Source organism: Pseudophryne corroboree, chromosome 10, assembly GCF_028390025.1.
Source record: "Pseudophryne corroboree isolate aPseCor3 chromosome 10, aPseCor3.hap2, whole genome shotgun sequence".
Classification (NCBI taxonomy): Eukaryota; Metazoa; Chordata; class Amphibia; order Anura; family Myobatrachidae; genus Pseudophryne; species Pseudophryne corroboree.
The window spans coordinates 244,583,138-244,604,626 of record NC_086453.1 but is presented as its reverse complement, the minus strand read 5'-3'; the positions used below and the strand labels follow the sequence as shown (position 1 = coordinate 244,604,626).

The 21,489-nt window shown below is 41.0% G+C and overlaps 1 protein-coding gene across 7 annotated transcripts in view; it reads right to left on the bottom strand.

Annotated features, from left to right (window-relative positions):
* Positions 1-8,339: 8,339 nt before the first annotated feature.
* Positions 8,340-21,489, bottom strand: part of NCAM1 (neural cell adhesion molecule 1) — a 513,442-nt gene continuing 500,292 nt past the window's right edge. For 4 of the 7 annotated variants that reach the window (XM_063943169.1, XM_063943170.1, XM_063943171.1 and 1 more), the window contains 2 exons: positions 20,400-21,146; positions 8,340-16,826 (listed from right to left, as the gene is read on the bottom strand). In XM_063943169.1, the coding sequence (XP_063799239.1) occupies positions 16,706-16,826; positions 20,400-21,146 (868 nt within the window). In that variant the 3' untranslated portion in view covers positions 8,340-16,705. The remainder of the gene's footprint in view (positions 16,827-20,399; positions 21,147-21,489) is intronic. The other 3 variants (XM_063943177.1, XM_063943173.1, XM_063943174.1) reach the window with 1 other exon arrangement.

The following is a 21,489-nucleotide window of genomic DNA, read 5'->3' as shown; positions in this document are numbered from 1 at the left end:
CCGATAATTCTATTTCTCATAGTCCGTAGTGGATGCTGGGACTCCGTCAGGACCATGGGGAATAGCGGCTCCGCAGGAGACAGGGCACATCTAAATAAAGCTTTTAGGATCACATGGTGCGTACTGGCTCCTCCCCCTATGACCCTCCTCCAAGCCTCAGTTAGGTACTGTGCCCGGACGAGCGTACACAATAAGGAAGGATCTTGAATCCCGGGTAAGACTCATACCAGCCACACCAATCACACCGTACAACTTGTGATCTGAATCCAGTTAACAGTATGATAACAAAAAACGAAGTAGCCTCTGAAAAGATGGCTCACAACAATAGTAATAACCCGATCTTTGTAACAATAACTATGTACAAGTATTGCAGACAATCCGCACTTGGGATGGGCGCCCAGCATCCACTACGGACTATGAGAAATAGAATTATCGGTAAGTAAATTCTTATTTTCTCTAACGTCCTAGTGGATGCTGGGACTCCGTCAGGACCATGGGGATTATACCAAAGCTCCCAAACGGGCGGGAGAGTGCGGATGACTCTGCAGCACGGAATGAGAGAACTCCAGGTCCTCCTTAGCCAGAGTATCAAATTTGTAAAATTTTACAAACGTGTTCTCCCCTGACCACGTAGCTGCTCGGCAAAGTTGTAATGCCGAGACCCCTCGGGCAGCCGCCCAAGATGAGCCCACTTTCCTTGTGGAGTGGGCCTTTACAGATTTAGGCTGTGGCAGGCCTGCCACAGAATGTGCAAGTTGGATTGTGCTACAGATCCAACGTGCAATCGTCTGTTTAGACGCAGGAGCACCCATCTTGTTGGGTGCATACAATATAAACAACGAGTCAGATTTTCTGACTCCAGCTGTCCTTGAAATATATATTTTTAATGCTCTGACAACGTCCAGTAACTTGGAGTCCTCCAAGTCGCTAGTAGCCGCAGGCACCACAATAGGCTGGTTCAAGTGAAAAGCCGAAACCACCTTAGGGAGAAAATGAGGACGTGTCCGCAGTTCTGCCCTGTCCGAATGGAAAATCAGATATGGGCTTTTGTATGATAAAGCCGCCAACTCTGAAACTCTCCTGGCTGAAGCCAGGGCCAATAGCATGGTTACCTTCCATGTAAGGTATTTTAAATCTACCGATTTTAGAGGCTCAAACCAATGAGATTTGAGAAAATTCAAAACTACGTTCAAATCCCATGGTGCCACTGGAGGCACTATTGGGGGTTGTATATGTAGTACACCTTTGACAAAAGTTTGTACTTCAGGCACTGATGCCAATTCCTTCTGGAAGAAGATTGATAAGGCCGAAATTTGAACTTTAATGGACCCCAATTTTAGGCCCATAGACAATCCTGCTTGCAGGAAATGTAAGAATCGACCCAATTGAAATTCTTCCGTTGGAGCCTTCTTGGCCTCACACCACGCAACATATTTTCGCCAAATGCGGTGATAATGTTGTACAGTCACTTCCTTTCTAGCCTTAATCAAGGTAGGAATAACTTCCTCTGGAATGCCCTTTTCTTTTAGAATCCGGCGTTCAACCGCCATGCCGTCAAACGCAGACGCGGTAAGTCTTGGAACATACAAGGTCCCTGCTGAAGCAGATCCCTTCTTAGAGGTAGAGGCCATGGATCCTCCGTGAGCATCTCTTGAAGTTCCGGATACCACGTTCTTCTTGGCCAGTCCGGAGCCACCAGTATTGTTCTTACTCCTCTTTTCCGTAAAATTCTCAGTACCTTTGGTATGAGAGGCAGAGGAGGGAACACATACACTGACTGGTACACCCACGGTGTTACCAGAGCGTCCACAGCTATTGCCTGAGGGTCTCTTGACCTGGCGCAATATCTGTCCAATTTTTTGTTGAGGCGAGACGCCATCATGTCCACCTTTGGTCTTTCCCAACGGTTCACAATCATGTGGAAGACTTCTGGATGAAGTCCCCACTCTCCCGGGTGAAGGTCGTGTCTGCTGAGGAAGTCTGCTTCCCAGTTGTCCACTCCCGGGATGAACACTGCTGACAGTGCTATGACATGATTCTCCGCCCAGCGCAGAATCCTTGCAGCTTCTGTCATTGCTCTTCTGCTTCTCGTGCCGCCTTGTCGGTTTACGTGGGCGACTGCCGTGATGTTGTCCGACTGGATCAACACCGGCTGACCCTGAAGCAGCGATTTTGCCAGGCTTAGAGCATTGTAGATCGCTCTTAGCTCCAGTATATTTATGTGAAGGGAAGTCTCCAGGTTTGACCACACGCCCTGGAAGTTTCTTCCCTGTGTGACTGCTCCCCAGCCTCGTAGGCTGGCATCTGTAGTCACCAGGACCCAGTCCTGTATGCCGAATCTGCGGCCCTCTAACAGATGGGCACTCTGCAACCACCACAGGAGAGACAACCTTGTTCTTGGTGACAGTGTTATCCGCTGATGCATGTGCAGATGCGATCCGGACCATTTGTCCAGCAGATCCCACTGAAATGTCCGTGCATGGAATCTGCCGAATGGAATCGCTTCGTAAGAAGCCACCATCTTTCCCAGGACTCTTGTGCATTGATGTACTGACACAGTTCCTGGTTTTAGGAGGTTCCTGACAAGTTCGGATAACTCCCTTGCTTTCTCCTCCGGGAGAAACACCTTTTTCTGAACCGTGTCCAGAATCATTCCCAGGAACAGCAGACGAGTTGTCGGGGTCAATTGAGATTTTGGAAGATTCAGAATCCACCCGTGTTGCTGAAGCACTACCTGGGTTAGTGCTACACAGACTTCCAGCTGTTCTCTGGACTTTGCCCTTATCAGGAGATCGTCCAAGTAAGGGATAATTAATACGCCTTTTCTTCGTAGAAGAACCATCATTTCGGTCATTACCTTGGTAAAGACCCGAGGGGCCGTGGACAAACCAAACGGCAGCGTTTGAAACTGATAATGACAGTCTTGTATCACGAACCTGAGATACCCTTGGTGTGAGGGGTAAATTGGGACATGCAGATAAGCATCTTTTATGTCCAGGGACACCATGAAGTCCCCTTCTTCCAGATTCGCTATCACTGCTCTGAGTGACTCCATCTTGAACTTGAATTTCTGTATGTACAGGTTCAAGGATTTCAGGTTTAGAATAGGTCTTACCGAACCGTCCGGCTTCGGTACCACAAATAGTGTGGAATAATACCCCTTTCCCTGTTGTAGGAGGGGTACCTTGACTATCACCTGCTGAGAATACAGCTTGTGAATGGCTTCCAAAACCGACGTCCTTTCTGAGGGAGACGTTGGTAAAGCAGACTTTAGGAACCGGCGAGGGGGAGACCTTTCGAACTCCAACATGTAACCCTGAGATATTATCTGCAGGATCCACGGGTCCACTTGTGAGCGAGCCCACTGATTGCTGAAAATCTTGAGTCGACCCCCCACCGCTCCTGAGTCCGCTTGTAAAGCCCCAGCGTCATGCTGATGGCTTTGTAGAACCCGGGGCGGGCTTCTGGTCCTGGGCAGGGGCTGCTTGCTGCCCTCTCTTACCATTTCCTCTGCCTCGCGGCAGATAAGACTGTCCTTTTGGTCGCTTGTTTTTATAGGAGCGAAAGGACTGCGGCTGAAAAGACGGTGTCTTTTTCTGTTGGGAGGGGGTCTGAGGTAAAAAAGTGGATTTGCCGGCAGTTGCCGTGGCCACCAGGTCCGAAAGACCGACCCCAAATAATTCCTCTCCTTTATATGGCAATACTTCCATATGCCTTTTGGAATCCGCATCACCTGACCACTGTCGCGTCCATAAACTTCTTCTGGCAGATATGGACATCGCGCTTACTCTTGATGCTAGAGTACAAATATCCCTCTGAGCATCTCGCATATAAAGAAAAGCATCCTTTAATTGCTCTAGAGTCAATAAAATACTGTCCCTATCCAGGGTATCAATATTTTCAGTCAGAGAATCCAACCACACTACCCCAGCACTGCACATCCAGGCTGAGGCTACTGCCGGTCGCAGTATAACACCAGTATGTGTGTATATACTCTTCAGTGTAGTTTCCAGCCTCCTATCTGCTGGATCCTTGAGGGCGGCCGTATCAGGAGACGGCAACGCCACTTGCTTTGATAAACGTGTGAGCGCCTTATCCACCCTAGGGGGTGTTTCCCAGCGCGCCCTAACCTCTGGTGGGAAAGGGTATAATGCCAATAACTTCTTGGAAATTAGCAGTTTTCTATCTGGGTTAACCCACGCTTCGTCACACACGTCATTCAATTCCTCTGATTCTGGAAAAGCTACAGGTAGTTTTTTCACCCCCCACATAATACCCCTTTTTGAGGTACCAGCAGTATCAGAGATCTGCAAAGCCTCCTTCATTGCCGTGATCATATAACGTGTGGCCCTATTGGAAAATACGTTTGTTTCTTCACCGTCGCGTAATTCCATAACTAAAGCCATCCATTCCGGTGTCGACTCCCTAGGGGGTGACATCACCATTACCGGCAATTGCTCTGCCTCCACACCAACATCGTCCTCATACATGTCGACACACACGTACCGACACACAGCAGCCACACAGGGAATGCTCTAATCGAAGACAGGACCCTCTTAGCCCTTTGGGGAGACAGAGGGAGAGTTTGCCAGCACACACCAAAAACGCTATAAATGTATATAAACAACCCTAGAAGGTGTTGTTTTTGATATAAGCGCTTTTAATATATCAATATCGCCAAATTATGCCCCCCTTCTCTTTGTTACCCTGTTTCTGTAGTGCAGTGCAGGGGAGAGTCCTGGGAGTCTTCCTCACCAGCGGAGCTGAGCAGGAAAATGGCGCTGAGTGCTGAGGAGAATAAGCTCCGCCCCTTTTTCGGCGGGCTTTTCTCCCGGGTTTTAAGAAAACTGGCCTGGGTTAAATACATACATATAGCCTTAATGGCTATATGTGATGTATTTATTTTGCCACTAAAGGTATTTAATATTGCTGCCCAGGGCGCCCCCAGCAGCGCCCTGCACCCTCCGTGACTGAATCAGTGAGACGTGTAGCAACAATGGCGCACAGCTGCAGTGCTGTGCGCTACCTTCATGAAGACTGAGGAGTCTTCTGCCGCCTGCTTTCCGGACCTCCGTCTTCAGCGTCTGTAAGGGGGATCGGCGGCGCGGCTCCGGGACGAACCCCAGGAGGACCTGTGTTCCGACTCCCTCTGGAGCTAAGTGTCCAGTAGCCTAAGACTCCAATCCATCCTGCACGCAGGTGAGTTGGAAATCTCTCCCCTAAGTCCCTCGATGCAGTGATCCTGTTGCCAGCAGGATTCACTGAGATTTAAACCTAAAAAAACTTTTTCTAAGCAGCTCTTTAGGAGAGCCACCTAGATTGCACCCTTCTCGGACGGGCACAAAAACCTAACTGAGGCTTGGAGGAGGGTCATAGGGGGAGGAGCCAGTACGCACCATGTGATCCTAAAAGCTTTATTTAGATGTGCCCTGTCTCCTGCGGAGCCCGCTATTCCCCATGGTCCTGACGGAGTCCCAGCATCCACTAGGACGTTAGAGAAATAAAAAAAATACTTACCACTGCCCCGCTCTTGACCGCTGCTGCTGCTCCGTCTGGCCGCCGCGGCTCCTCTCTATGGGAGAGACATCATGACGTCTCTCCCATAGCAGCGCCGCACAGACACTAGAGGTCAATACTGACCTCTAGTGTCTGTCGCTGGAGCCGGCTGCAGCGGACGCCCACACAGCCCACGGCGTCTGCTGCAGCCGGGGGAGCGGGGTGAGGGCAGGCGGTGATGCCTGCGGGGTGACTGCGGCCGCGCCCCCAGGCCGCAGCGCCCCGGGCGAAGGCACTGCTTGCCGGCACCAAGAACCACTCCTGGGTGTCTGTAGCTCATATTCTTATTTTAACTTATTGTTCTATTAGATACATTTAAATTAAATTAATATAAATAAACTCTCCACAATCATATAGTGAACTTTCTACATATCGAAGATATATTTGAGGAAACGAAGAATTTGATTCTAAGTAAATGTAATTAAATACATTAAATTAAAATAAATTGAAATAAAAATAAATGTAATTAAATCTAAAATATTGTCTTTTTTATTCTTCTTTGCCTTAATCATCTTTTTGTGAACTGAAATCTTGAGCCTTGCCTAATGCACCTTCTTTTAAATACATTTTTTTTATATATATATTTTGTCCTCCCAGTATATACATCCAAGGACTGCTGCTGCTCCGTCCAGCTACCTCGGTACAACCTTTTGGCCTAAACTGGATAGTGAGCTGTGAGGTGTTCAGAATAGTCTGGAAATGAGTGGAAATAAATGTTATTGAGGATAATAATACTGTAGGAACAAAAACAGCCCCAAATTCTGTTATTTTAGCTGTATTTATTATTTAAAAAAAAAAAACAGGTCCAAAACCCGCAAGGGTGGTTTTGGCAAAACCATTCCAGATCCAAAACACGAATGAAATCCAGATCCAAAACCAATACACAAAACCTAAAAAATGGCCCGGTACACACCCTTAGTCTTTGGGTTAAAAGTGGTTCTCACATGTCAACATGCTAAAAGAAAAAAAACTGCATTTATTTTGTGCATTGAAGTGCAGATTTTTTACGCAATTTTAGGTGCAAATTCGGGTGTGGTATGTAAGGACGATGGTAAGTAGGTCGACAATGTTTAGGCCGGCCACTATTGGTCAACAGTAAGTAGGTTGATAGGGATGCTAGGTCGGCAGGGTCTTTAGGTCGACATGGTGTAGGTCGACAGGTCAAAAGGTCAACATGAGTTTTTAATGGGTTTTTTGCGTCGTTTTCTCCATACAGTGACTGGGAACACCAATTACTGCACCATGTCCTCTCGCATGGCTCGCTTCGCTCGCCATGCTTCGGGCAAGGTGCCTCGCTGCACTTGGCACAGGTTACTATTCCCAATCGTAGTCCACGTGGATTGTTAAGCATGAAAAAGTTTAAAAAAATAAAAAAAATGTGAAAAACTCATGTCGACCTTTTGACCTGTTGACCTAGAACATGTCAACCTAAAGACCCTGTCGACCTAGTTACTGTCGACCTAGAGACCGGATCCCGCAAATTCATACACATTTGCAAAGACAAATCTTAGCAAATTTGCAAATTCCGCTGATATTTTGATGATGTTTGTACCAATGGTGATTTGTCGTGAATTGGAGTGCAAAGGCGCATTTGACATGCGACTTCCATGCTAAATAATCCTTAATAAATATGTGATTTGGTAAATAGTGTCTTTTTCACAAAAAATGGCCACAGTCTACCATAAGTAAGTTTCCCCTAGTTTGCTTTGTCTTTAACCTGCACATATATATGAATTCAATATTTTTCTTTGTTCTACTAAAATAGTGCCATTGAGCTAATAGATACCTTTAATGAATAATAGTAAGAGGACATTTGGACTTCACTATTACTTGTTTAAATTTTGTGTGTTGGGATATTCTGTTACACTGTTGGAAATGTTTGGCTAGAAGTGCAAGAGGCATCCCAATACTGTCCAGTGACTGGTTTCAACCACCTTTGAAGATGTGTGAAAAAGAAGCCCTACTCCACCCTTTCAACCTGGGGCGGTTTAATATATGAGTGGGAACATCTGTAGGCTCCATGCAGTCTCCCTCTTCTCTGGAAGCGCACTAAGCGCAATTGAATCTAACTTTGTGCCAGAGTCTACTGCACATGTGCAGGTCTCTGGGAACATGGCACCCACACCTTGTTCTCAGGGATTCCTCTCCTGGGCATGCACAAATCACCAGGAAAATGGCCACGGCACCATTTTCCTGGTGATTTCTGCTGCTCTGCAGCTCCAGCCAACACAGGACTGCAGAGATGGCAGAGAAGTAAGAATAATTATATGAGTGCAGGGTGTGCGGTGTGGGCCTCCCTGGACTGAAGGGCCATATGCACTGCACACACTGCACCCATTATACTGTAGATATGCCAATGCTTTCCAACTCCAGTTATCTTAAAAAGGTCTATGTTTCTTTAAAGAGAAAATAATATAGTGTATCAAAAATGATAAGATTATTGAGTTAAGTGACTTTACTTTCTGTATTGGTAAAAAAAACAAAAACACATAACAGTCCTTCACTTTCTATTTTTCACGAACATTCTCAGGGGGAGATATATCAAACTGTGGAGAAAGATAAACTACCAACCAATCACCTGCTAGTTGTTATTATTCAAATACAGCCTGTAAAATGACAGAAGCTGATTGGCTGTTACTTTGTCTCTCTCTGATTTTTTATACAAAGTGACAGAACACAGACCATTTCCCTGACAGAATTATTCAGCCACAACTTGTGCAGGTTTAATTTTACATCATGTAGAAAAAAAATTTCACAAATCACACAATTACCACAAGACCATGTCAATTTTTTGTAACTTTTATTGAACACAAGTATTTTGACAGAATGCAAAGTTCTCCGTTAGTATTCAGTATTTACAGCAGTGAGAATGGGAATAAAGTTGGTAGTCAATGATTCCCTTGGTAAAAAGTTTTGTAACAAGAGAAGGCCCCAAGAAGTAGGGAATGTTGGGTAGGGATGTCAATGGAGGCATTTGAACTGCAACAAGTAGGCCCTTTGCAAAACTTGGGCCTAGTCTAAGTGTCATACTGTATTACAAATAATTTCAACTTAACTCTCAAAATTAAGCTTTGTGTGACATAAAAACAAAATAACACTTGACTAACCACATGTGAGCTTACTTTCCTCTTTAGTTTCAAAGATATACAGGGGGAGATGTATCAAACCTTTAAGATAAATAAAGTACCATCCAATGAGCTCCTGTCATTTTTCAAACACAGCCTGTAACATGACAGCAGCTGATTGGTAACACTTTATCTCTCTCCAAGGTTTGAAACATCTCCTCCATAGTGCCCAAACATTAGAATTATATACATGTATCAATACATGACATGCGTGTAGATATATCTTACGAGACATAACCTGGTCCCTATATTAAGAAAATGTCAAAAAGCCAATTATAGTACTAAGACTGTCTCATTGCTTATTTTTGAAATGTTGTTTGAGTTATTTTCTGAACTTGTATACATAATCATTGGCCGATATAGTTTATAGAAAATTAGTCCAGCCTTATGAGATAACAATCTGTTTTACTAATTTACTTCCTTTAGGTCAGGAGTAAACTATATCTTACTCTGCAGATGCTGCTGAACTACAAATCACAGCAAGCATTGCAAGACATACACATGAGAATCATGTGGATAACTAGCTGTTGTCAAATGCAAATCCCATACTGAAAATCATAATTTCAAGGATAGCTTGGGAGTCCCATGTTCCAAATCAGAAATAGGTAGTTGAAATGATTGGAAAGGAAGTGGTCCAATCACATTCATCTAATGGAAGCAGCCAATGTACTGTATGTGCTATTTAGGAGATTACAGTTTATCATGTTAGGAATAAGGGATAACACCGAGGTATGAGGAACTTCGTATGTTGTCACTACTGTAGTTCCCAGTGAATTGACAGGCTAACTAGTCATGCAACAAAGGTACTGCTCCTATTGTGTGTAGGTGATAGCACAACTTTAAATATATGGTTAAAACTATGACTTTCCAGGAACAAAGGAAGCTATTAAGCCAGGTATATCTAAAGCACTAGCTTCTGTTAAGTCAAAATGCCTTTAAAATCATTACATACCAATGCATTTCACTAAGGGCGGTATTCAATTCTTTTCACCCCCTTCCACACCTGTTCTGTTTCTGCTGATGGGCGTTGTGTAATCATTTCAGCTCACTACCCCCGGGGTAGCGAGGGCGCCCAACCCTTTACGCAGCTAAACCTAATTAGTATGGACGCGATATGCGCGATAACGGGGATCACTTTAGAAAGGAGATTGGGCGTGATACATCATTTGAATACCGCCCTAAATGTTACGCAAATCCCTCCATTTCCATCCCTAAGTAGCATTAGCGAAAAACGCAAAAGGGAGAAAAACAAACAGTAATAAACACTTAGCAATGTGACAAGACCATTTTTTTTTTCACAGTTTGAATTTACTGAGCGATGTTCACTGTCCAGATGCAATCATTAAAAAAAACAAAAAAAACATAATAATTAAAAATAAAGACAATTACTATCTCATTTTAACCAAATGTTCATTCACTGTTAAAGGCATGGAAACACACTGTAGCAGAACTTTGTCATCATGACATAATCTGAGGAACCGTATGAAGGATTCGCCAGGATTTGTGATTGTAAAAATCTTCTAGATTGTAATTCCCACTATTGTTCCATCACCAGAGCTATATGTTTTTGATGTTTTTTATTTTTTTTATTTCTGATACTATGACAAAAAACACATTTCACACTAATATTCACGCGTTTACTGTGCACAAGCTGACAGCAAAATGGGGAAAGGGTTTTTACTGGTTTTTTTATTATTTTAATACAAATTGTTGATTTTTAATCTTATTTTATTCCCTTACCAAAGATAGAATGAAACAAAGTAAAAGTACATAGTATCAATCAAACATACCCAAATAGTTTTATAGTATGAAAAGGGAGGTGTGTTTGAAATGGTCTTTATATCCTGGCAAAAGTAACAAAAACTAGAAAAACGGAAATAATTCACATTTCAAGTTTATAGGACTATAGTTGGGAGCTGGCATTAAATCAAAGGATTTTGGCATTTAGTCATTATGGCCAATGCATAAGTTATTTTGCAATGATTACTGCATTATCGAGAACAAATAGGGAGGCGCGCGTCACTGTTATAACAGTTTAAGGCCTTCGTGTATTTCCACGCACATCTCTCATACACAAAGGTGTCCATGCAAAGATTTTCTCACATCTTATAGAACAAAATAAAATCTTCACTCAGACCAAGTGTAGAAAACATACATAATATTTAAGATTTCCTTCAACTTCTGGGTTTATGGTAGAGAAGTGCGGTTCGGTTGTCCAGAAATCTGAATCTATACATTTTGTAGATTTAAACGGAACCAAAATCCAGTCTGGATCTCCCATGGAGATCCGATCCAAACAGAGTACCAGTTTGGATCTTCTTGTGGTTTGAAATTCAGATTTTAAATCCAAATTTTGGGTTTTGGATCCATACTTTTAGCTGTTTTTATCAATGACTATCGATTTTTAACCAAACTTAAAACCGAATTCGAAACCAAAACACTTGAGGGTGTTTACGGTACAATTGCTGTATTTCTGTACAGCTGTTTGAGAGTCAATGCTGGGTAACATTTGTTAAAGCAGTCAGCATCAATAAGAGGTTAACATACTGTAAATATTCAATATAGAGGATTTTGTGTGGAAAAGAATCCTAAACTTCACAAGCTATGATGTAGTTAATATTACTTCAGAATGCTTTTCTGGTGATTCATTGCAGGCACCTAATATTAACTAGGATACTCAGTTAGGCTACAGACTATATTGTCTTGAGGATAATCATGATAAGGAAAGATTATGAAGTCGTAGCATTGTACTGTACATTGAAACAGCCACAGTGGACCTTTTGTGCACTACATTAGTTGCAAGAGATGTTAAATGTACACAGTGAATAGCCTAGTCTTAATAAACCAATTCCAATATTTAGATGTATTCCATGGGCTTGCTGAGAAATGTAGGTGACATTATTGCATCCTGTTGACCTGCTTTTCTTTGCCACCAAAGAAAGCTAAGGTAGTGTATGACACAATACTGAATGTTGCAATCCTTTGTCTAAGTGCAGTTTCCCAACAGTTTTGTAATGTGCACTCCCTTACAATGGTGTATATTTAACAAGTACCCTTAGACATATCGTTTTAAGCGGGAACTTCAATTGGTTTTTCATACCAGATCTCCCGTCTTAAGTGACATGCAGTATTCAATTGTTTGTGCCAGAGGGTGTGAGTAACTGTGTGCCCATTATCACACATGTCACACCCATAAGGATCGGGTACTTGCGAACATCGGACGAAACAATTGAATAATTCCTGTCAGATGGCTATTACTTACAAGTGCCCAAAAAACAACCCCCCCCCTAAACCTCCCCTTTTAGTTCTCTTACCAGTACCATGACATTTTTTTTGTATTTTAGTTTTACAGGTGATTGCTCCCCTTTACCTTTATTAAGTACCCCTGCGTGCACACATGTCTCACATGTTGAGAGTCCCTGGTCAAAAATATTTTAAGGTAACAATGCAAAACAATCTGGACTTAAAGCAGTATTCTTCTAGATGACTGTGTTGTTTGTTTAACTGTGTAATAATAAGACTTTTTCACTTATAAAACAAAACCAGTCAGGATCCATTTTCCCCTCAAAACATCTCATTGCAAAGTATGCATGCTAATAATGTATTATATATATATTTATATTATTCAGGTCTACTAAAAAAAAACCTCTTGAAAATAAAATGTCCAAGCAAAAAAAAAAAATTAAATGAGAACAATATATTGTCTGTAAACATTAAGAAAAAAATATAAAAGATAACCTAGCAAAATTTACATGTCAATACTGTAGATTGAAATATAAAGTAAAAGTAAAGAAATGCATTTGGCATCCTACATAGGGGAAAATAAAATATACAAAAATTATTTTGTATAGTACTGAGATGAAGAGAAAGTGTGAGAGTGTGATCCACATTCACGGAAAATAGCTGGGTTTCAACAAGGAAACTCTTACAGATAAAATGCAATGTGCCACTTAATAACCATCTAGTATCATAGTAAAATGGAGTCATCAACCATAAACAGTGGCAGCAGCCATTTTGATGTGCTGAACCAATTTTTATGAGAATGCAGCCTAAGAACCAGTAACATAATTAAAGCATGAGTGCATCAGTTCACAGTGATTCACTAATTCATTGTAACTCTGAAGCAGTGCTGTAACATGGCAACAGGACAAATAGCACTTCCTGGAGCGTCTTATGGACACTCTAGTTGGCTCTGAGGGTGTATGCCAGCAGTGTTATTTGATGCTACAGGTAGCTCTGATGGCTGCAGAGTATCTTTCCAGGCACCATGTAAGCCAACTGCAGGTACCGTGGGGCCCTGCACCCTGGGCAGCAGCATCACTCGTATACCCCTTGTTAGCTCATCCCACAAAATGGCTGCACAGCTGTGCACTTCTTAAGTGGAAAGGAAGGTGATTAATATATTGTATAAGTTTAATAAATGTTGCATGAAGAAAATATAAATTTTCTTGTGACACTTGTAGAACCTTGTGAAATCCGAATAAAATGGCTGAGGATATACACAAACTGTACATAGTTGCTCAAGACATTGTTACTATTAAGGATATTAGAAAGTAAAACTATTTGTAAAATTATGTTTTCATATCACTGGAACCCATGTGTAAAATATTTTCTGAATTATTTGTCTTACGCTATTTCTCTAAGATGTTCTAATAAAATAGTTAGGTTCCCTTATGCTGCTGTTTATAAAGATGCTTGAATGAATCCAAGAGGTTTTATTGAATTTGACTGCCACAATCTTAATTATCGGAAAAGCTCAATTTGTGGTTCATTGAAATTGCAACTTCTTTCAAAACAAAATATTTTGAACTAAACTATAAAATGTTGTCTTTAACAAAAAAAAAATTCATCATTTGAATAAGGAGTAATAAACAAGCTCAATCATGTTCGAACAGAGTGGTACATGTTAATCTTGGCCAATTTTAGCTTAAAATGTTTAGTGTAACTTTGAAAATGTACCACAATTTGAAGAACTTTAGTTCAACAAACTATTTCTAAACCCACTTAGAAACAGATTTGAGCATCTTTAGTTGCTTACACAAGGAAAGCAGCCATTTTCTGAGGTGAAGCATTATTCATGACAATGCAGCTAAAGACTTTAAAATGTAGTAGCGACATCAATGAGTAGCCCTGTGCAATGTCTAGTTCCTTGTCAATTGCCAGGCTGCATTTTTATGGTTCAGCACACAAAATGGTTGACTCCACTGTGATAGAATGAAATGTCCACTTTAACAAATATTGAATTCAAAGGGTTAAAATCACCATAGGACACTGCATTAACAAAAACACTGTCTCAATATCAATGTAATGAAAACATTGTGTTCTTATTATAATCTCATATGCTGCACACGTAATATTTCAAAGAATTTTAATATTACATTTTTTTTGTTTAGTGGAGAGTTTTATGGTCTATTTTCCTATGAAAGGATTATTCTCTTGAAGCAGAAATTAGGGTTGACACAGCAATTCTTAAGAAAAAGGTATGAAATGAAACTTAACATTTGTTAAAATTTACAGAGCTCTTTAAATACATTTCCACTGATTGCACTTATTTAAATCAACTTAGCATTTTGTGTCACATTAGTAGTAAATCAGAGGGATATAGTGGCTCTAAACTGATCGAGAGACATCCATACAATAGTCAGGACAAATGCAGGTTGTGGGGATAATTCAGTAAGGATTCTGCTAATCAGCTGAATTTGCTATCCTTTGGATCACATGCTGGGGGCCGCCCATCGCTGGGCAAGGCCACCCAGCATGCTGACCGGAGCCACCCCCAGTTGAACAAGCAGAAATTGCGGAGTGTTCCCAATTTCTGCTTGTTAGCAGAAACTGTGGGAGCCTCCTGTGGCGCAGCTTAGCTGTGGCCGCAAGAGACTCGCCGCCAGTTTCCTGATGTCATGCAGCCGCTGCGATCACAACCATGACACTCCCCCATTCATCAGGCTCCGTCCACCGTTTGCGCCTCCCCGCCCCCGCAACACTATGTCTTCTCCCTGGAAATGGAGCATTGCCGCCCCTCCTGCCCCATGACCGCAGGCAGAGGCGATCGCTTTTTCTGTGCCCCCGCATCTTTTCAGCAAAAATTCCGGTTGGATCACACACTGCATCCAACCTGAATTATCCCCTGTATCACCCTTTTCCATCAAGAAGAAAAAACTAGTTGACATGTACTCAAGGCATGATTCCCATACCATGAATTAATGTCCTTTTAAAGTGGTCAATTGCAGTTTTCTATGCTGAATACAATCTTAACAAGGAATTTCTGACACCACTGAGGTAGGGAGGCACTAGTTTACTGTACCTCATGCCTCAGCAATGTCATTAATTCATACGCTGCATTCTCATGAGTGATTTAGCCCACTAAATGGCTGTGTATATTTTGTGTAGACTTTATGCTTTAAAGTGAACTGGGGTTTTTTTTTCTATCTCTAACCACAGAAAATAATAATCCTAACACATTAAGTATGGAGGATGGGAAATTAAATACTGGTATAGAATCACCCATGGTGCCACTATATTCCTTATTATTATGCAAAATAAACATTTAAACAATACAAAATGTATGTCTACATGGAGAAAGCACATTTCAGGAACAGACATATCTAAAGTAGCAACACTTGGTGCTAAAGCAGTTATACAAACACTTTGCATGTGAGATATCTAGTTACTGAGATGCACTGATACAATGACACATTTCAACTCAAACATATGACATCGCTCCATTCAGACGTTACAATGTGTGAAGAGCAGAGTTAGGTAGGGTCATGCCAGCTTATGGATGTTTCCTCAAGTGATGAGATAATATACAGAAGCAATCTGCCTTAAACTGGTTGGTTTCTATGGCTGCTGATTCACAAATTGCTCACTTTCTGTACTGTACACTTCTTTGTAAGTCCTGATTGCTCATCATTATAAATTTGTTAGGACACATTATTTACTAATATATCCGAAAGTATTCTAATGAGTACAACCTTTTTACCCCTTTGGCTGGGTTGACATACAGCCAAAGTAAGTACCTGCCTTGGGGTACACCAGTCATGTTGACACTATCCAGTTAATCTTCATTTCATAAATAATCTTGTGCAATTTGTCTCTTAGTACAATGTCCCCACAGGATGGTGGCATTAAGCACGCTTTGTCTGCAGGTGCCTAAGCTGCAGATTAGATCTTCTTAACTGTTGCCTATATTTCTAGAATATGGCATTGGTGCTTTTATTAGCTGAAGCTTATGTAGTCGCAATTTGAAACAAAAACAGAACAAAATGGGGATGTACTCATGTCATCTTTTAAAATAATGATACAGGGAATCAGCAACACGCAATAAGGCCATCAAGATAGCTTTTCAACAATATACCGTAAATATGTATCCAGCTTATAAAGAGGGTGAAATACTTTTAAGACACATACAGTCCTCTTTATCTTTTCCCCAATTTTATTTTCCTATAGAGTGATAGAATGTGACAACCAACACTTCACTGCCAGCCATGCAAGTAAAATAGGGTTCTACAACTTAAATGGGCAAACGTTCAGGGCAACGCATACCAAGATATTCCGCATAGTATAATATTTATTGGACATCTAGACCCTGCAGGGTTTCTAGACCTTGGACCACCTAGGCTTATGGAGACCCTTACACAACTTAATGCAATGACTTTGACTGTCTAAACTTCTCCCTTCCCACACGATAAATAATTGGGAGTGTTAGTTTTTCTGGACATTGCATGGGACATCTAATATTAGCATTTTCCCACTTGGCTTTGTTCATAAAGAGAATGTATGTGAGAGATGAACCCATTCTACAATCTCACAAAACATAACAAGCTTTCTTAAATGAAAAAAAAAAAAAAAACTCAACAAAATAATAATAATAATAACAAGAAGGCCAAGATTTGAGAGGAATGATGAAGTGTTTGTGTGTATGTACCTCACTTTGTAAATGGCTAGCATGAGGCTCTTCAGACATAATTTTTAGTATCCACTTTCCCCTTCCTATGTAACACACCCCCACCCCCGAGGAGAAATCATGCTTTACTCTCATTCGCATTTGTTTGAGTGGCTTCATTAGGAACTGTTTTCACTTCTGCTGGGGTGCTCTTGCTGTCTGACTCCTCTGGCTTAGCGTTCTCTTCTACAGAGGCCTTCCTGGAAACAGACAAGAAAATGGAAGAGTGAGGATGACAGAGAGGGAAAAGACAATAGAGGTAGCTCAATGCTTCTTGTGTCACTACAGATATACAGTCATTACATTTATTGTGTTAAATAAGGGTACTCTCCTATCCAGGGCTCCTGTGTGGCCCAGTTTTCCCCGGACACTTTCTCCCTCCAAAATATACTTTTTAGTAAATTAAATCCACAATGACAGGAAATTAGGAGGACAAGTAGGAATAGGATACTATAATAGTTATCTGTTATATGGCACAGAAAAGCAAGTAAAATATATACTGGTTTTTACAGTCTGAGAAAACTGCGGTTCACATGGTTGGCCTAGTTTTTTATTTTACAATTACCTCAAAAAGTAATGTATAGTAACTCATTCTTATTATAACACTTGCATCATTTAATTTTATGCTCTTATTTGGCCTAATGAAGGGAGCAAAGGGGGAGAGGGACCTGCAGCACAGGAGAAGCAGTTATCATCGGGCTCCCCATTACCGCCAGGAAACATATAGGGGGAGATGTACTAAGCCTTGGAGAAAGATAAAGCACCCACAATCAGCATGTAACTGCCGTGTTACAGGCCATGTTTGAAAATGACAGGGGCTGATTGGCTGGTAATTTACCTCTCCCCCCCCCCCCACAAGTCTTATGAACAAAGTGCATTCCCCTTAAGGTGATTAGACTGGTGTTAAAATCCACAGAGGTAAGGGTATACAGTACATTCAGACTAGTTTAAATTTGCACTAATAAATAGAGTTTTTTTTAAAAAGACTGTCTTATATTGAGCCAACATATTCTCATTACACCTTGTAATGCAGCTTAGCAAATGTTTTCAGAGACAGAGCTATGGTATAGCCTTAGGTACATTGGTGGAGATGTATAAACCCTTCTAAAGAGAAAACGTGTAGAAGGTGCCCATAGCAGCCAATCAGATTTGACCATTTTATAGAATGCACTAGATAAATCAGTTAAAAGCTCATTGGTTGCTATGGGCAACTTCTCACTTTTTCTCTTTAGATGGTGTGATACATCCAACTTTATTCCTTTTTTATAACTTAGGCTACATTTGGACATACTGTGCAGTAACTATCATGCTTTATTAAGCAACAAAGTAATTCTATCAATATGTGACATAAGCAGAAGTATCTGGTGTCCAATATTTGTACATAGCCCTGAAATGTTTTGCATAGCCAGTTTACCAAAGCATGCACTACTGTTTATTGTATTATATAGTATATACAAAATGTTATTATATAGCAATCGTTCTGCCTAATAGGATGTGGGCATATTATTGTAAATTAGCTATATAATTTTCAGCTACTAAACATCCACTTTCGTTTACATGAAGGACAGGGTGTAATGAGATCCGATAATGGCAAAATATCCGATGTTTGCAGCTATAGCCACGAACAACGGGCATTTAGCAAAAGTTGGCTAATCTATTAGGGCCACAAACCGGATTTTTTGGACGCTTTCAGCTCGAAAGTAGAGCGTCCGATAAAAAGTCTGATCCAGGTGTTTTGCCCATGAAACGTATACAACTTTCAAGCACTTTTGCAATTAAAAAAAACTATTTTCTATACATTTTGACACAAACAAGCCCAAAAAAACTTTGATCTCTAAAAGTACTGTGTAGTGTACATGTCATTTTTGCTGTTCTGATACACAAATGGATGAGTTAGGACAAGCAGCTTATGCTGATTTAAATGATATGCGGCATGACTATATTCAGTGTGTAGTTGCGACTGTCTCAGCATACCTAATTATGTTACAGTTTTTTGGGTGGAATACACTGTAGCATAACATATTGTATGCAGATACAGTTGCTAATATACACAGAATTTAAGCATGCTGCCTATCATTGTAAATACTGTAGCAGGAGTTGTCTGTGCGTCCTATTCAAATAGTTTCATTTTAGAAGCAAAATACTGCAAATGGGACGCACAGGCAACTCCTGCTGTTTAAATTAATATGCATGATGCCTATATTCTGTGTGTAATAGCAACTGTATCTGCATACAAATTGTTTTGCTACAGTGTATTCCAGTCAAACAGTGTAACATAATTAGGTATGCTGAAAATTAGCAATTACGCACTGAATATAGCCATGCCGCATATCATTTAAATCAGCATAAGCTGCTTGTACTTCCTGGAGGACTGGGGTTTATTTAGAATGTGTGTTGCTTTAATCATGGGACTTTTGGTGGACAATGGGTAACTTTTTCTGACACTGTGGTCCTCCAATAGTAAAAGACACATTCCAGTTGGTCCGAAAATATCGTACATTTTCTAGTCTAAATACTGTGACACCCTGGATAGAAAATAGACGCACACTATTACATTGGCTAACTTCTGGGAAATAGATGCAGAATTGTAATGTCCGATGTGGTGCAATAGTTTACCGGTGACATTATCAGCTCCCATTACATCCCAGGCAATGTTACAGTACCTTTAATTGAGATTTCTGTATTCCTTGATTTAAAGCAGAGTGGATTTGCCTGAAATGTTGCGGTATGAATAGTGTATAAAATCACAAATTGTATTGACTTCTGGATTAATTCTATTTGTTGGCAGGTGCCCCTTTATTATCATGTGCGCCCTCTGTGTGTCTGAAATGCCTACTACAAAATAACAATATATTGTACAAGCCTTGTAGCAAATGTAAATGCCAAATACTAAATAAATGGCAAACCTTTAAATTCTTTTCGGCGTATACAATATTTTACATATACAACAAGGCCATACATAAAATTTCCCTCTTCAGAGACATTAGCAGCCCTAACTAATAGGTAGAATGCCACCAAGTTTAGTAAGCATACGTATTCAAGGCATGTGGAGCATGAGTTTGTGAAAAAAAAATTGTTCTAAACTCTGGTGGTAAAATATTGTATGGCACTATACAAGGTAAATGCATAAAAAGCTATCAACAAATTAACTAAGAGAAACCTAGAATGTGTTTTCAAATATTTATTTGAAATGACCTTAAAATTTTAATTTCTAAATCAAAAGAGTGTGCATTGCACTTAAAGGAGCAGAATATATGCATAACTTACATAAGCAATATCATTGAAGAAAATGTTTTTTTCATGGAGAATCTCCCTCCCTATGCCTTGAATTGTGTACATACTATGGTTGCATTCCACCTATTATGTACAGCTACAGACATCTATCAGTAGGTCACGATATTTATTAAACAGACCTTTGTTGGCAATAGGAAACAATTTGGACTGGAAAGTAAGTCACATTTGGGCAAAGTGAAATCCTTATTCTTTCACATAATTTGCACATTGCGGCTCTGATGACTGGTGGCAAAACCATGCTTTGGAAGTGATTTCCCCTTGATCTCTTTGTTAGTAGTCTAATCTATGTTTTAATCATCCATACAAAACAAATTGAAACATCATCAGAAATACCAGTGATCTCCTAAGACATAATTTGATGCATTAGGTAAGCATAGGCAGTGATGTTAGAAAAGACGACCACAAATTAGAACACTACACAGCACCAAGAAAGGACAACACAAGACATAACCAACACAGAGGATTAAGAGAGGCCATACTCGGTCTTTGATGAAGCAGGCGGTACAGAGGTGTCTGCAGTGGAAGAAGCCAGCTCAGGAGCTTTCCCACTAGCCACAGCGGTAGAAGCAGAAGTTCCAAGAGCTGCAAAAACATCCTTTGCAAGGTCAATTTCTGGAGTCTTGAAGGTCCCCCCATCAATTTGAAAGTCCTCACCCTGGGAGGGTTTTGTGTTGCTTAGGGAAGCTGCCTCACTCTTGGTAGCCTCCGTTGGACTTTTCACTGTGCTGGGCTGTACTGCTTCTTTTTCTGGGCTTTTGGTACCTGATGCTCCCTGCTTCACCTGTTCAGGAGTAGCTGGGGGACTAGTGGTACTTGGTGGAACAGTAGCTGGAGGCTTGACAATTGCTTTGGGAGCCTCAGCAACAGTGCTTGCAGCACTGGGATTCATAACACCCCCTTGGATGGTTACAGCATTAGCTGGATTGTTAGTGGATGGGGTATCACTGAGATCTACCAGAGGGGCGACCTTTGGAGAAGCAGTGGCAGGAGGTGATGAGGCTGAAGTTGCCTCTGTTTTGGAGGGAGTTGCTTGACTGGACTGGACTGAGTTTGAGTCAGGAGCAGATGTGGGTGGTGGGGCAGTGCTAGATGTGAGAGTGGTGGTCTCACTTGTGGGACTATTTTGTGCTGTGGCAAAGGTTTCAGTGATAGTATCAGAATTAGTAGTGACGGTGGTGACAGAAGGCAGCATATCCTCAACAGTAGCTGTGGTGTCAGCTGGATGCCTGCGAGCACAGGAGTAGAGAGAAAGTAGACAATGAAGAAAACGAGTGACAGAAACACAAGAAAGCAAAACACAAACGCACAGCTATTCACACAGAGGTTTAGAAACACTGGACTGAGTATTATATTGAGACAGGTAAATGATTGTTAATAGCCATACTGGAGAGAGGCAAGCCAGAAAAAAAGATGAAAGCAATTAATTGTAGGTTAGTATAGCTGTATTACTTTGGCTCTTTCAAACCTCTTATCTTTTATACACCTCGTAAATTCATTTCAACTAGAGATTATCTCAAAGTGAAAATAGTTTGTCCAAAATAAGTTAAATAAGATGAAAAATGCTACTGA